This window comes from Rhincodon typus, chromosome 9, assembly GCF_021869965.1.
Source record: "Rhincodon typus isolate 14 chromosome 9, sRhiTyp1.1, whole genome shotgun sequence".
In the NCBI taxonomy this organism is placed as follows: Eukaryota; Metazoa; Chordata; class Chondrichthyes; order Orectolobiformes; family Rhincodontidae; genus Rhincodon; species Rhincodon typus.
Window position 1 is genome coordinate 91,676,833 of NC_063340.1, and position 13,533 is coordinate 91,690,365.

The 13,533-nt window shown below is 42.6% G+C and overlaps 1 protein-coding gene across 1 annotated transcript in view; it reads left to right on the forward strand.

Annotated features, from left to right (window-relative positions):
- The first annotated feature begins 428 nt into the window (after positions 1 to 428).
- LOC125484089 (adenylate cyclase type 8-like) overlaps positions 429 to 13,533 on the forward strand; it is a 162,902-nt gene continuing 149,797 nt past the window's right edge. Inside the window, exons 1-2 of the mRNA XM_048601403.1 lie at positions 429 to 1,250; positions 11,910 to 12,059. Of these exons, the coding sequence (XP_048457360.1) occupies positions 429 to 1,250; positions 11,910 to 12,059 (972 nt within the window). The remainder of the gene's footprint in view (positions 1,251 to 11,909; positions 12,060 to 13,533) is intronic.

Below are 13,533 nucleotides of genomic sequence, written 5' to 3' on the forward strand. Positions count from 1 at the left end.
AAGGCTGCGGGGCTGTCACAAGTGACCTGTGGCTAGAGGCAGAAGGGCTGGGTCAAGGGATCGGGTGGAGTCAACAACATCAGCAAGGCCCCAGCACTTTTCAGCACGCTGGATAGCGACAGCTCTTCTCAAAACCTGAGCAGCCCAGACGTAGAATCACCGCAGTTATTTACTGAAACAGACATGAAAGTGGGTGCTCTCTTTTTGATCACACGTTTATTCTTATTTCAGTCCTTACATTGTGATAAAGCTGTAATTCAGTTAAAGTGAATGCCTTGAAATTGGGAGCAATCGGACAATCCCTGAAGAATCATGCGGTTTCGGAATTTGTCAAAGTTTGAATATTAAGACAGCGGAAGTTCCAGCCTCTCGCCCCCAACGCGTCTTCAGACTATCTGGAGTTCAGCGGGTACACTGAGAACCTAAACATGGAAACGTTAGTGGAGTCTGCCGAGTTGCAAACCACCACTGTCACAATGTCTCATCACAGCCCCACACAATCCCGTCAGTGGCAAAACATCGTAAATGTCTTCAGTAAACGGCACGAGCGGCTGACCGATAGTGATGGCGTGCCAAAGCGTAGGTTCATCATCAAGAATGAGTACATCGAGGACATCAACCAACAGATCCAGTCCAAGCTCACCGGCAGGGCTAAGAGCTCCATCTTCCCGACTGTATTCGCAACAGCACCCGTCAGCGAGAGGATGTCTGACATCTTCGTGTCTCCTGGTTTTAGCTGCTTGGGAATCTTACTGCCCACCATAAACCAGACATTCAAATCCAAAGATTTGGAGAAGCTGTACCAGCGCTACTTTGCCCGTCAGAGACGTATCTCTCTTATGATGATGAACATCATAGATTGTTTCACCAAGTTTAACATTATGATGTTGTTTTTCGTTGTTGCACCTGAACTGATTGAGCCCTTGCTGACTGGGGTGACTGGCCTATTCATTCTGTTCTCTTCCATGTTGTGTTTTCTGGTGCAAGCCGGCAAAGATGCCATATCACACAACTATCTGCAATATCTTGGACTTGCTACCTGGTTCTATCAGTCTGTACAGATTCTCCTGAGCTGGGGCATGGGCTTGGAAACCAATGAGACCTGGTTCATTCTATTCATTGTATTCGGCACTTATACCATGCTCCCTATCCCGCTGCTCTGGGGTATCCTTGCTGGCTCCATATCCTCAGTAGTTCACTTACTAATTGAAGGATTTCGGTATTCCAGAGGTCACATTCTTCTACATCAGGTACTTCTCCATTATTACCTCTTTTCCAATCCACCTGAACTGTAGGTTAGCCTACAATAATATGCTTTAGCTTAATAAAAGAGCTATTTTAATCAAGAACATAAGTGGGGTGAGATGTAGCATAATCTTGTTCTCCTCTACCAAATCTTTCCTCAGCCTCTTTTGATCCAAGGAAAATGTGCACATCTTTTTGAACATACCTTTTAATTAATATACCTTAGCCCTGAACCATCTGGTAAATGTTCACTGCAGCCTCTCAATACCCTTCCTCTTTCATAAAGTGTAATCACCAAAACTGGGTGTAATAGTTTAGTTGGTGAATAACCAAAGTTTTTTCAAGGTTCAGCATAACTTTGCTGCTTTTGCACTTAGTGACTCCATTTAAGCTCAAGTTCCCAGATACTATCCCATGATCATTGACACTTGTGAATTCTCAAGTCAGTGTCTCAAAGCACTCTTTAGAACTGTGCCATTAGGTTTATTTTTGCCTCTCCTGATCCCTTCTACCTCACACATCTCAATATTAAATTCTATCTGTCATTGTCTTCCCATTCACATACTCTTCACTGTTTGCTTTCCTCCAAATTTGTAATGAGCTACTTCCAGAAATGGTGATCATAAAACTATCATCAATGGTCCTATAACCCATATGGTTTAGCAATGTCCCTTAAGCAAAAAAGTCTGATATCCTTCCCTAGTCTGGCCACCATTTTTATGCATACCCTCAGCAATGTCCTCTTAAATACCCTCAGAAATCATCTAGCAAGACATGGGTTGCACAAAACTGGTACAGAAAAGTCAATAAGGAATGCAACTAGACCAATCTGGTGTCAACTTAGGCTGTGGAAATGTCAATGGTAAACTCAGCCCTGTTGAACCAAAAAGTTCTCCTTCCTAATATATCAAATGTTAGGGAGCATTGTGGGCAGTTCTAGTTGCCACAGTATTGGAGGGATGTCGAGGATTTGGAGAAGGTGCAGAAGAGGTTTATGAGGATGTTGTCTGGATTGCAGAGTATCAACAGAGTTGGATTGTTTTCACTAGAATGTCAAAGGCTAATAGAAGTATGTAAAATTATTAGAGGCACAGAAAGGGTGGATAGTCAGTTTTTTTGGGAGTGTAAATGTCAAATACTAGGGGGCATAGGTTGAAGTGGAATGCTAAAAGATGTGCGAGACAAGTTTTTTACATTGAGGATGCTAAATGCTTGGAACATGCTGTCATGGGAGGTGATAGAAGTAGATATAATAGCAATGTTTAAAAGTCATTTAGTCAGACACACGAACAGGCTGAGAATAGAGGGATATATGGACTGTGTGCAGGCAGATGGGATTAGTTTATAATGGCATCGTTGTCAGCACAGAAATGGTGTGTGGAAGGGCCTTTTCCTGTGTTATACTGTTCTATGTTCAATGTCCTAATGACTTGTGGCTTGTGTGAAAATGTGGTTATCCATTCCACAGACTGGTCAAACAACAGCCTGATGTAGTCATACTCACCAAATCAATCCTACTGCACAGATCACCTAGACTCCTTTGCCACCTTTCAGGTCCTGTTCCATTGGGACAATACTGGACATCTGGGAGGGAGTTGCCCATGGAGTCCTCAAAATTGACTCCCACCATGCACCCCCACCACATCTGGTAAAACATAAGCACAAAAATCTCGTGCTAGCTCCCTGCTGTCTTGCCCTCAGTCAATGATGCTACTACTGATCGACCTCACCAATTCCAAAGAGCATGTTGCAGATGGTGAGGGAAACAATAAGAAAAAAAAACACATTTGATTTGATGCTCACAAACCTACCAACCACAGAAACACCAGTTCACGAAAGTATTGGTAGAAGTGACCACGGTATAAAATTTGTAAAGATGAAATTCCTCCTTCACATTGAGCGTACTTTCCATCATTTCTGTGTCATGACTATCATTCTAAACATGGTAGATTTAGAATAGCTCTTAACAACTCATGATTGGGTATTGATGACGCTCTGTGGGACATGGTGGAATTGTACTTAACTACAATGTGAAACCTCATGGCTGAGCATATCCCTCACTCTACAGTTACCATCAGGATGGGAGACAAACCATGGCTTCATGATTGATTGATTGATTTATTGTCACACGTACCAAAATACAGTACAAAGTTTGTTTACGAGTGGTACAGGCAGATCATAGTAAGCAAGTATCTCATTGAAACTGACAGAATACCGGGTGGCCTGGATAGAATGGATGTGGAGAAGATGTTTTCACTAGTAGAAGAGACCAGGATCCAGATGAACAGCCTCAGAATGAAAAAATTGCCCTTTAGAACTGAGACGAAGAAGAATTTCTTCAACCAGAGGACGGTGAATCTGTGGAACTCATTGCTGCAGAAGGCTGTGGAGGCCAAATTATTGAGTCTGTTTAAGGCAGTGACAGATAGGTTCTTATTTGGTAAGGAGATCAAGGGTTACAGGGAGAAGGCATGAGAATGGGGTTGAGAAACACACCAGCCATGATTGAATGGCAAAGCAGACTTGATGGGCCGAATGGCCTTCCTCTACTGCTTTTTTACTAACTGATTAATGTGGGCATTGCTGACTCGGCTAGCTTTTATTTTTCATTCCTCACGTCTTATAAAATTGCCAGAAAATCTTCCCTCACTCTCCCCTTTGACAAAATGCTGCACCTATTTTGAGACGTCCTCGACCCTTGCGCCAGGGAGGCAACATGCTATCCTGAATTCACGTTCACAGCTGCAGAATCTCCTGTCTGTACCCCTGACAGGAGATTCCCCTATAACAATTACTCATTTGAATCTTGACAAACCCCACTTAAGGTTCATTCTTGGTGCCTTCCTATTTTCCATTGAGAGACAATCCTTCTCAACAGTACCCAAATAGAATACAAAATAAAAACTGAAAGAACTGTGGATACTGTAAATCAGGAACAAAACCAAAGTTGCTGGAAAAGCTCAGCAGGTCTGGCAACATCTGTGAAGGCAAAAACAGAGTTAATGTTTCAGGTCTGGTGACCCTTCCTCAGAACTGATGGTGGCTGGGAAAACGTCAAATAGGATATCTGTTTGAGAGAGGAATAGTCACAGGACACCCCTGAACTATCTTCTTATATGCCCTGACAGTCACCCATCTATCTGACTAACTTGCGATCACTAACGCATCCAGTATCTCTGTGACCAACTCCTTCACTGCTCTAGGGTGAAAGTCAATGGATTTCCTGGATTTGTTAACTTTTTAATGCCATTAATTTCCACAGTGCTACTTTTTTGACTAATACTAACTTTTGTCCATTCCACGTTGTCAAGAGACCCTTGGATCTTAAATATTTCATTGAGGCCTCTTGTGTCTTCCTCTATGAAGACAGACACAGAGTACTTATTTAGCTGACTTTTCAGGCCAGGACCCTTCTTCAGAAATAGAGGGGGGCTGTGAAGGGAGTTCAGAATTATAGAGAGAGGAGGAGTGAGGCTGGGGAAGGTAGGTGAGATGCTGATAGGTGAGTGCAGGTAGGCAGTGGTGGGGATTGGTCAGTGAGGTGGGAAGAGCAGATAGGTGAGAGAGAAGATGGACAGGTTGTGTCAGGTCAAGGAGGTGGGGATGAGAGGGAGGTTGGTCATGGGATGAGGCCGGGGGTGGGGAGATTTTGAAACTTGTAAAATCCACATTTAGGCCATTGGGCTGTAGGCTCCCGAGGCGGAATATGAGGTGCTGCTCCTCCAGTTTCCAGGTGGTGTCATTGTGACACTGGAGGAGGCCCAGGATGGACATGTCACCCAGGGAGTGGGAGGGGGAGTTGAAATGGTTCACGACCAGAAGGTGTTGCCGTTTGTCATGAACAGAGCGCAGATGCTGTACAAAGTGATCTCTGAGCCTCCGCTTGGTCTCACCGATGTAGAGGAGGCCACATCGGGAGTAGCAGATGCAATAGACCACATTCCTGCTCCTCTGATGCTGCCTGGCCTGCTGTGTTCCTCCAGCTCCACACAGTGTTATCTCTGACTCCAGCATCTGCAGTTCTTTCTATTTCTGAGTACTTATTTAGCTTCTCTGCCATTTCTTTGTCCCCTGGTATAAATGTTCCTATCTCTGCCTGTAATGGGCACACATTTTGCTTAGCTATTCTTTTTGTTTTAAAATAACAATAGAGAATTTTACAGTTCATTTTTTATGTTTCTTGGTATTTTATGTTCAGATTTGGTTCTCCCTTTATCAAATTTTTTGGCCTGCCCCTTTACTGAATTCTACAATTCTCTAAATGCTAAGACTCACAACATAATAAGGGAAAAGGGAAAGGGTTTAGGCTTTGCAGAGTGAATATAGGAAGTTAGGTAGAAGGTTAAAAAGCAGACCCTCTGAAAGGCAGTAATCTCTTAATTACTCCCAGTGCTATGTGCTAGTGAGAGTAAGAATAATAAGATAGGGCAGATAAATCAATGGCTGGTGTAATGGGCAAGGATTCAGATTTTTGTATCATTTGAATCTCTTCTGGGGCAGAAAAGACCTGTTCAAAAGGGTGGGTTTCACCTGAACTAGAAGGTTCCAATATCCTGGACAACAAGGTGCAGGGCTGGATGAACACAGCAGGCCAAGCAGCATCATAGGAGCAGAGAGGCTGACGTTTCGGGCCTAGACCCTTCCTGTTGGGGAGATTTGCTAACATAATTTGGGAGTCTTTAAACTAGTAGGGGTGGTGGTGGTTGATGTACAGGGGGATCCTAAGTGGTAGTGAGAATAGGAAGACAGATGAGGATGGTTCTGAATTTAAAAAGAGCAAGTTAAATAGAAAAGGCAGGCAAGAGCAAGTCAGATGTAACTTTGATGAATTAAACTACATTTATTTCAATGCAAAGTGTCTTACAGGTAAGGCAGATGAACTCAGGGCGTGTATGGGAACATGGCACTGGGACATTATGGCTATTACAGAAACATAGATGAGAGAGGGACAGGACTGGCAGCTCAATGTTTCGGGATTTAGATGCTATAGGAAGGCTAGAAGATGAGGCAAAAAAGGAGGGGAATGGTGTTTTTGATTAAGGAAGCCATTACTAGTGTACTTAGAGAGGATATTTTTGAGGGATTATCCAGTGAAACTGTATGGGTGGAACTCAGAAATAAGAAGGGATGATCACTTTGATGGGATTGTGCTATAGGCCCCCCAGTAGTCAGAGGGAAATTGAGGAACAATTATGCAGCGAGACCTCAGGTATATGGAAGAATAACAGGGTTGTAATGGTAGGGGATTTTAACTTTCCAAACATAGACTGGGACTACCATAGTGTTAAGGGCTTGGATAGAGAGGAATTTGTTACATGTGTTCAAGAAAATATTCTTTATCGATATGTAGATATACCTACTATAGGAGGACTTTCTCTTAGCAAATAAGGCAGGGCAAGTGACTGAAGTGTTAGTGAGGGAGCACTTTCGGTCCAGTGATAATAATTCCATTAGTTTTAAAATATTGATGGAAAAGGATTGGCCTTGTATAAAACTTAAAGCTCTTAATTGGAATAAGGCAAATTTTGATGATCTGAGACAGGAACGTTCAAGGGTTGATGGGAGTAGACTGTTTGCAGGTAAAGAGACGACAACCGGCATGTGAGACACTTTCAAAAGTGAGATAATGAGAGTGCAGAGGCATTATGTTCCTTGTTAGAGTGATGGGTAAGACTGGTAAGAGTAGGGAACAATGGAAGATTAAAGATATTGAGGTTCTGGTCAAGAGTAAGAAAGAGTCATCTATTAGGTATAGACAACTGGATCAAGCGAATCTCTTGAAGAGTATAAGGGCTGTAGTGGCATTCTCAAGGAAAATCAGGAGGGCAAAAAGTGAATAAGAGATACACTTGGCAGATTAGGTTAAGGATAATCTAAAGAGATTCTACTTGTACATTAAGAGCAAAAGAGCAACTGGGGAGAGAATAGGGCCTCTCAACGATCAACAAGTTTGTCTATGTGTGGAACCACAGGCGATGGGAGGATACTCAATGGATATTTCGCATCAGTATTTACTGTGGAGAAAGAAATGGAGGCCAGGGAACTCGGGGAAATAAATATTGATGTCTTGAAAATGATCCACATTACAGAAGAGGAAGTCCTGGAGGTCTTAAAAAACATAAAGGTGGATAAATCTCCAGGACCCGATCAAGTGAGCAGTTGCTTTGAACAGAAAGTCAATGAAACAATGTCAGCCTCAGATGCACCTGTACCCATGGTCACCAGAGCAACCGTTAGATCAGCCTTCATAAGAGTGAAACCATGAAAAGTGACCAGCCTGGACAGAGTCCCCGGCCGTGCACTGAGATCCTGCATGGACCAGCTGGCAGGAGTATTTGCAGACTTCTTTAACCTCTCTTTACTACATTTGGAAGTCCCCACCTGCTTCAAGAAGACCACCATCATTCCAGTGCCAAAGAAAAATTATGCAGCATGCCTGAATGACTACTGCTGGTGGCTTTGAACTCCATAATTATGAAGTGCTTCCAGCATACCAAATTGCCTTGATCATTTGCAGTTTACCTACTGGCACAACAGATCCACAGCAGACACCATCTCCCTGGCCCTACACTCATCCCTGGAACATCTGGATAACAAGGATACCTATGTCAAGATCCTACTTATTGACTACAGTTCCACCTACAACACCATAACACCAAACAAGCTCATCTCTAAACTCCGAGACCTAGGTCTTGGCTCCACCCTCTGTAACTGGATCCTCGACTTCCTGACCCATAGACCACAATCATTAAGAATAGGCGAAAACACGTCCTCCACCATAATCCTCATCACCAGTCCCCCACAAGATATGTGTACTCAGACCTCTACTGTACTCCTTATACACTCACAACTTCATGAGGCGGCTGAGGAAATTCGGCATATCTACTAGGACTCTCACCAAATTTTATAGATGCGTCATAGAAAGAATTCAATCTGGATGCATCATAGCGTGGTTTGGCAACTGCTTTTCCCAACACTGCAAGAAACTACAGAGAGTCGTGAACACAGCCCAGTCCATCACACAAACCAGCCTCCTATCCATTGACTCTGTCAGCCACTGGTGAAGTTCTGGAAGTCTGAAGGTAGCTAATGTTGTTCCATTGTTTAAGAAAGGTAGCAAAGATAAGCCAGGAAACTACAAGCCAGTAAGCCTGACAAAAGTGGTAGGCAAGTAACTGGAGAGGATTCTGAGGGACAGGATCAACCAATATTTGGATGGTCAAGGTCTGATTAGGGATAGTAAGCATGGATTTGTGCATGGGAAGCAATGTCTGACAAATCTTTTAGAGCTTTTCGAAGAGGTAACCAAGAGGATGGATGAGGGTAAGTCAGTGGATGTTGTCTATATGGACTTTAGTAAGGCCTTTGACAAGGTCCTGCATGGCAGGCTAGTCATGAAGGTTAGGTCGCATGGGATCCAGAGAGATCTAGCTAATTGCATTCAAAATTGACTCGATGGTAGGAAGCAGAGGGTGATGGTTGAAGGTTGTTTCTCGGACTGGAGGCCTGTGACAAGTGATGTGACACAGGGGTCACTGCTGGGACTTTTGTTATTTGTTATTTACATAAATGATCTGGATGTGAATGTACAAGGCCTGAATAGTAAGTTTGCAGGTGATACAAAATTAGGATGTATAGTTGATAGCGAGGAAGATTATCAAAAATTACAGAGGAATCTTGATCAGATGGGGAAGTGGGCTGAGGATTGTTAAATGCAATTCAATACAGATAGGTGTGAGGTGTTGCACTTTGGAAAATCAAACCAAGGTAGGACTTATACAGTAAATGGGAAGGTCCTGGAACAGAGGGACCTAGGAGTACATATACATAGCTTGTTGAAAGCGGCATCACAGGTAGACAGGGTGATGAAGAAGGCATTTAGCATGCTGGCCTTCAACAGTTGAGGCATTGAGTATAGGAATTGGGATGTTATGTTACAGGTGTATAAGTTGTTGGTGAGGCCGCATTTGGAGCATTGTGTAAAGTTTTGGTCACCCTGTTATAGGAAAGCCGTAGTTAAACTGAAAAGTGTGCAAAGAAAATTTACGAGGATGTCGTCAGGACTAGTAGGCCTGAAATATAGGGAGAGGTTGGCCAGGATAGGACTTTAATCCTTGGAACATAGGAGAATGAGGGATGACCTAATTGAGGTGTACAAAATCATGATGGGCATTGATAGGATGACTGCATATAGTCTTTTTCCCAGGGATGGGGAATTGAAAACTAGAGGGCATACAGTTAAGGTGAGTGGGGAAAGATTTAAGAAGAACCTGAGGGACAACTTCTTCACGCAGAGAGTGGTACATATATGGAATAGGCTGCCAGAGAAAGTAGTTCAGACAGATACAATAGCAACATTTTAAGAAAAAATTGAATACGTACATGGATGGGTAGGGTTTAGAGGGAAATGGACCAAATGCAGGCAGTTGGAACTAGCTGAGTGGGCACCATGGTCAGCATAGACCAGATTGGGCTGAAGGGCCTGCTGTATTTCTCTTTGACTATGACTCTATGACTCTATCCACCCTTCCCACTGCTTCAGGAAAGCAAACAACATGATCAAAGACGCTTCCCACCCCAGTTATACCCTCTTCCACCCTCTTCCATTGGGCAGAAGATATAAAAGTTTGTATACACATACAAATAGATTCAAGAACAGCTGCTTCTCCAATTTTATTACATTTCTCAATGGACCTCTCAAATTTTAAATTTAATGTTCATCTCGCTCTATGTACACCTTCTCTGCAGCTAAAATATTGTATTCTTCATTTTGTTCTATTACCCTAATGCTGTTAATATGGTATGAATTGTCGTACTGCATGCTAAACAAAACTTTTCACTGTACCTAGGTACATTGTTATTTCTCTATTCATTTGTGGGATATGGGCATCGCTGGCTGGTGAGCATTTGTTGCCCGTCCCTAGTTGCCCTTGAGAAGGTGCTGGTGAGATGCCTTCTTGAACTGCTGCAGTCCTCCTGCTATAGGTTGACCCACAATGCCCTTAGGGAGGGAATTCCAGGATTTTGACCCAGCGACAGTGGAGAAATGGTGATATATTTCCAATTCAGGATGGTGAGTGGCTTGGTGGGGAACTTGGAGCTGGTGGTGATCCCATATGTCTGCTGCCCTTGTCCTTCTAGATGGAAGTGTTTGTGGGTTTGGAAGGTGCTGTCTGAGGATCTTTGGTGAATTTCTGCAGTGCCTCTTGACCATAGGAAGTTGAGAGGTGAGCTTATAGAGGTTAATAAAATCATGAAGGGCATAAATAAGGTGAATAGTAAAGGTCTTTTCCTTCAGGTGGGTGAGTTCAAAACTAAGGGGCATATTTTTAAGGTGAGAGGAAAAAGATTTTTCACACAGAGGGTGGTTCATTTGTGGAATGAACTGCCAAAGGAAGTGGTAGTTGCAGGTACAGTTACAACATTTAAAAGACATTTGGATAACAACATGAATACGAAAGGTTTATAGCGATATGGGCCAAATGCAGTCAAATGGGACTAGTTCAACTTGGGAAACTTGCTCGGCACTGACGAGTTGGATTGAAGGACCTGCTTCTGTGCTGTATGAATGACTTCATGACTGTATTTTTCAAAATTGTATTTATTCTGCAATAGTGCCTTCAGAAGGCTGAAATGTAAGACCATGATTTAAGAAAGGAGGAAAAGAGAAAACATAGACTCGTTATAAAGCTAAAAACTACAGATGTTGGAGATCTGAAATGAAAACAGGAATTGCTGGAGAAATGCAGCAAGTTTGGCAATGTCTCTGGAGAGAAAAACAGAGTTAACTTTTTGAGCCTGATATGTTTTCTTCAAAACTGTTCTTCAGGAATGCGGTGGTGAGGTAGTTGATGAACTAAGATCTAGAATCATGGATTGGCCTCAAGGAGCTGAATGGCCTATTCCCGCTCCTATGTTCCTACGATTGTCCTTGCATCCTTTCAAATAGAATCATCCCCCGACTACCTGTAATTCATCCTGTCCAACATGACTCAGCGGGCTTCACTCTTTTCTGAGTTAGAAGTTTGTAGTTTACATATCACTTTGCTGGCTTGAGAATATGATCCAGTCTGTCACTCCATGGAGTGTTGCATGGCTTAATGTGCTGGGTGAAACATTAAATTGAAGCTATTCTTGCTGTTTTATGTAAATGTTAAATATGTTAAAATGTTATTGAAAAATGAGCAGTTGAGGTATCTTTACTAAAAACTGAAAGAATTGTGGATGCTGGAAATCAAAAACAAAAACTGAAATTGCTGGAAAAACTCAGCAGGTCTGGCAGCATCTGTGGAGAGGAATCAGAGTTAACGTTAATGATTCTTCCTCAGAATGGATATCTTTAGTGTCTGGTTAATAGTTATCCCAAAACCAATTTCATTGTGGTAAATTATTACGCATTGGTGTTTGTGAGATCTTCTTGTGTGCAAATTGGCTGCCATATTTCCACATTACAATGGTAACTTAAGTACTTGACTGTGTATAATGAACTTTGGGACATGTGCAAGTAGTGGAATGCATTATAGAAAAACATCTCTTCCATATTACTGTTCTGTGAAATGTGCCATGTTATTGATCATTGATCTTGCAGTACACCCAGCACATGGCAGATGCCTTCCCATCACCTCCACATTTTCTAATCAGAATGCTTTGTGTTGCTGTTGCAGGTTTATGTCAAAATGCTGTTGCTGCTTTGTATGAACGTAGCCAGTCTTTTCATAAGCTACCTTTCTGTCCGGGCACAACGAATGGCATTCTTGGAGACCAGGAAAAACATTGAAGGCCGACTCCTGTTGGAGGATGAAAATGAAAGACAGGTAATAAAAGTGGGGGAGGAAAATGGATTTCCACAGATGATGCATTACTGAGTATATTTTTTGCTGAGCATATCCCTCAGTTCCACCCACCTACCCTTTGACCACATACCCCAGTCTCAACTAGTCAGAATGTCATCAATTTATTCAGTCACTGTGCCCTTCAATCCCACCAACTCACTGTCTTACCATATCCCTCAGTACTGTCTGGTCATTGTCAATCCCACCGACTCACCTTCTTACTGTATCCCACAATGCTGCCTGGTCAACTTTACACAATATCCCTCAATCCCAGCTGCTCACCTTGGAGTGGAACGTGCAGGTGGTGATATTCTCATGTGTTGGCTGCCCTTATTCTTCAAGGTGGTAGAATCATAGACTTGGAAGGTGCTGCTGAAGGAGCTTTAGTGAGTTGTCGCACTGCATCTTGTAACTACCACACACTGTTCTTTCTGGGGGTCTGATTGTGATGGAGGATGTGAAGGTTTAAGGTGGTGGATGTTGTGCCAATCAGGTGGACTTCTTTGCCCTGGAAAGGCATGGGTTTATTACAATACAAAAGGAGGTTATTTCACATTATCAAGTATATACCATTTCTTTGCAGAGCAGAACAATCAATTCCATTCTCCCAGTCTACCCTAGTAAGGTTCAAAGACTTAAACAGGAAAGGGAGCTAGGAATGGAATTGTTGGGTCCAAGTTAGTTTTATTTTGGGAGAGGGGTGATGTCGGCAGATTTAAAGGAGAGAGAAAAACAAAACTCGAAGAAAAAACGTCATTGGCAATATCAGCTCACAAGAGGGGAAGCTAGGTATTTTGTAGTTTAGTTGGAAAAAAGTTGGGGGAAAAGTGGGTAGATCTAATGGACAAGATGAGTTTAGAGAGACATGGGGGCAATAGGTCAGGGATGAGAGAAAGGTGCAAATTCAGGCCTAGGGTGGAAGGAGCATTGAAGAAGGTGTCATCAGGTGAGGAGCAAGACAGAGGCAAGTGATTGGATTTTCTTGACTCCAAAGTCCATGAGCTCCTCACACTTGATGGAAGTTAGGCTAAGATGGTGGGAGACGTGTTTAAGAAAGCAGTTTATGGCAGAGAAAATATGCACTTCTATTCCTCTGAAGTTTGCAATCTAGGATGATCATGATGTACTAAAGCATTTCTACTAACTGCGAGCAAGCCTTAATAGTATTTTAAGTCATCCAGTCAGATATGCAATGGATGAGTAAACCAATTGTCCACAATATGCTTTCAGAAATACATCAGATCATTTCATTTTTTTCAAGAAATTTTATCTTTCACTTGTCCACTTATTTCACAAGCTTGTTTCTGTCCACCTCAAGTTTATAGAGTCATAGATGTATACAACACAGAAACAGACCCTTCAGTCCACCTCTTCCGTACCAACCAGATATCCTATATAAATCTAGTCCCATTTGCCAGCATTTGGCCCATATCCCTCTAAACCTTTCCTATCCATG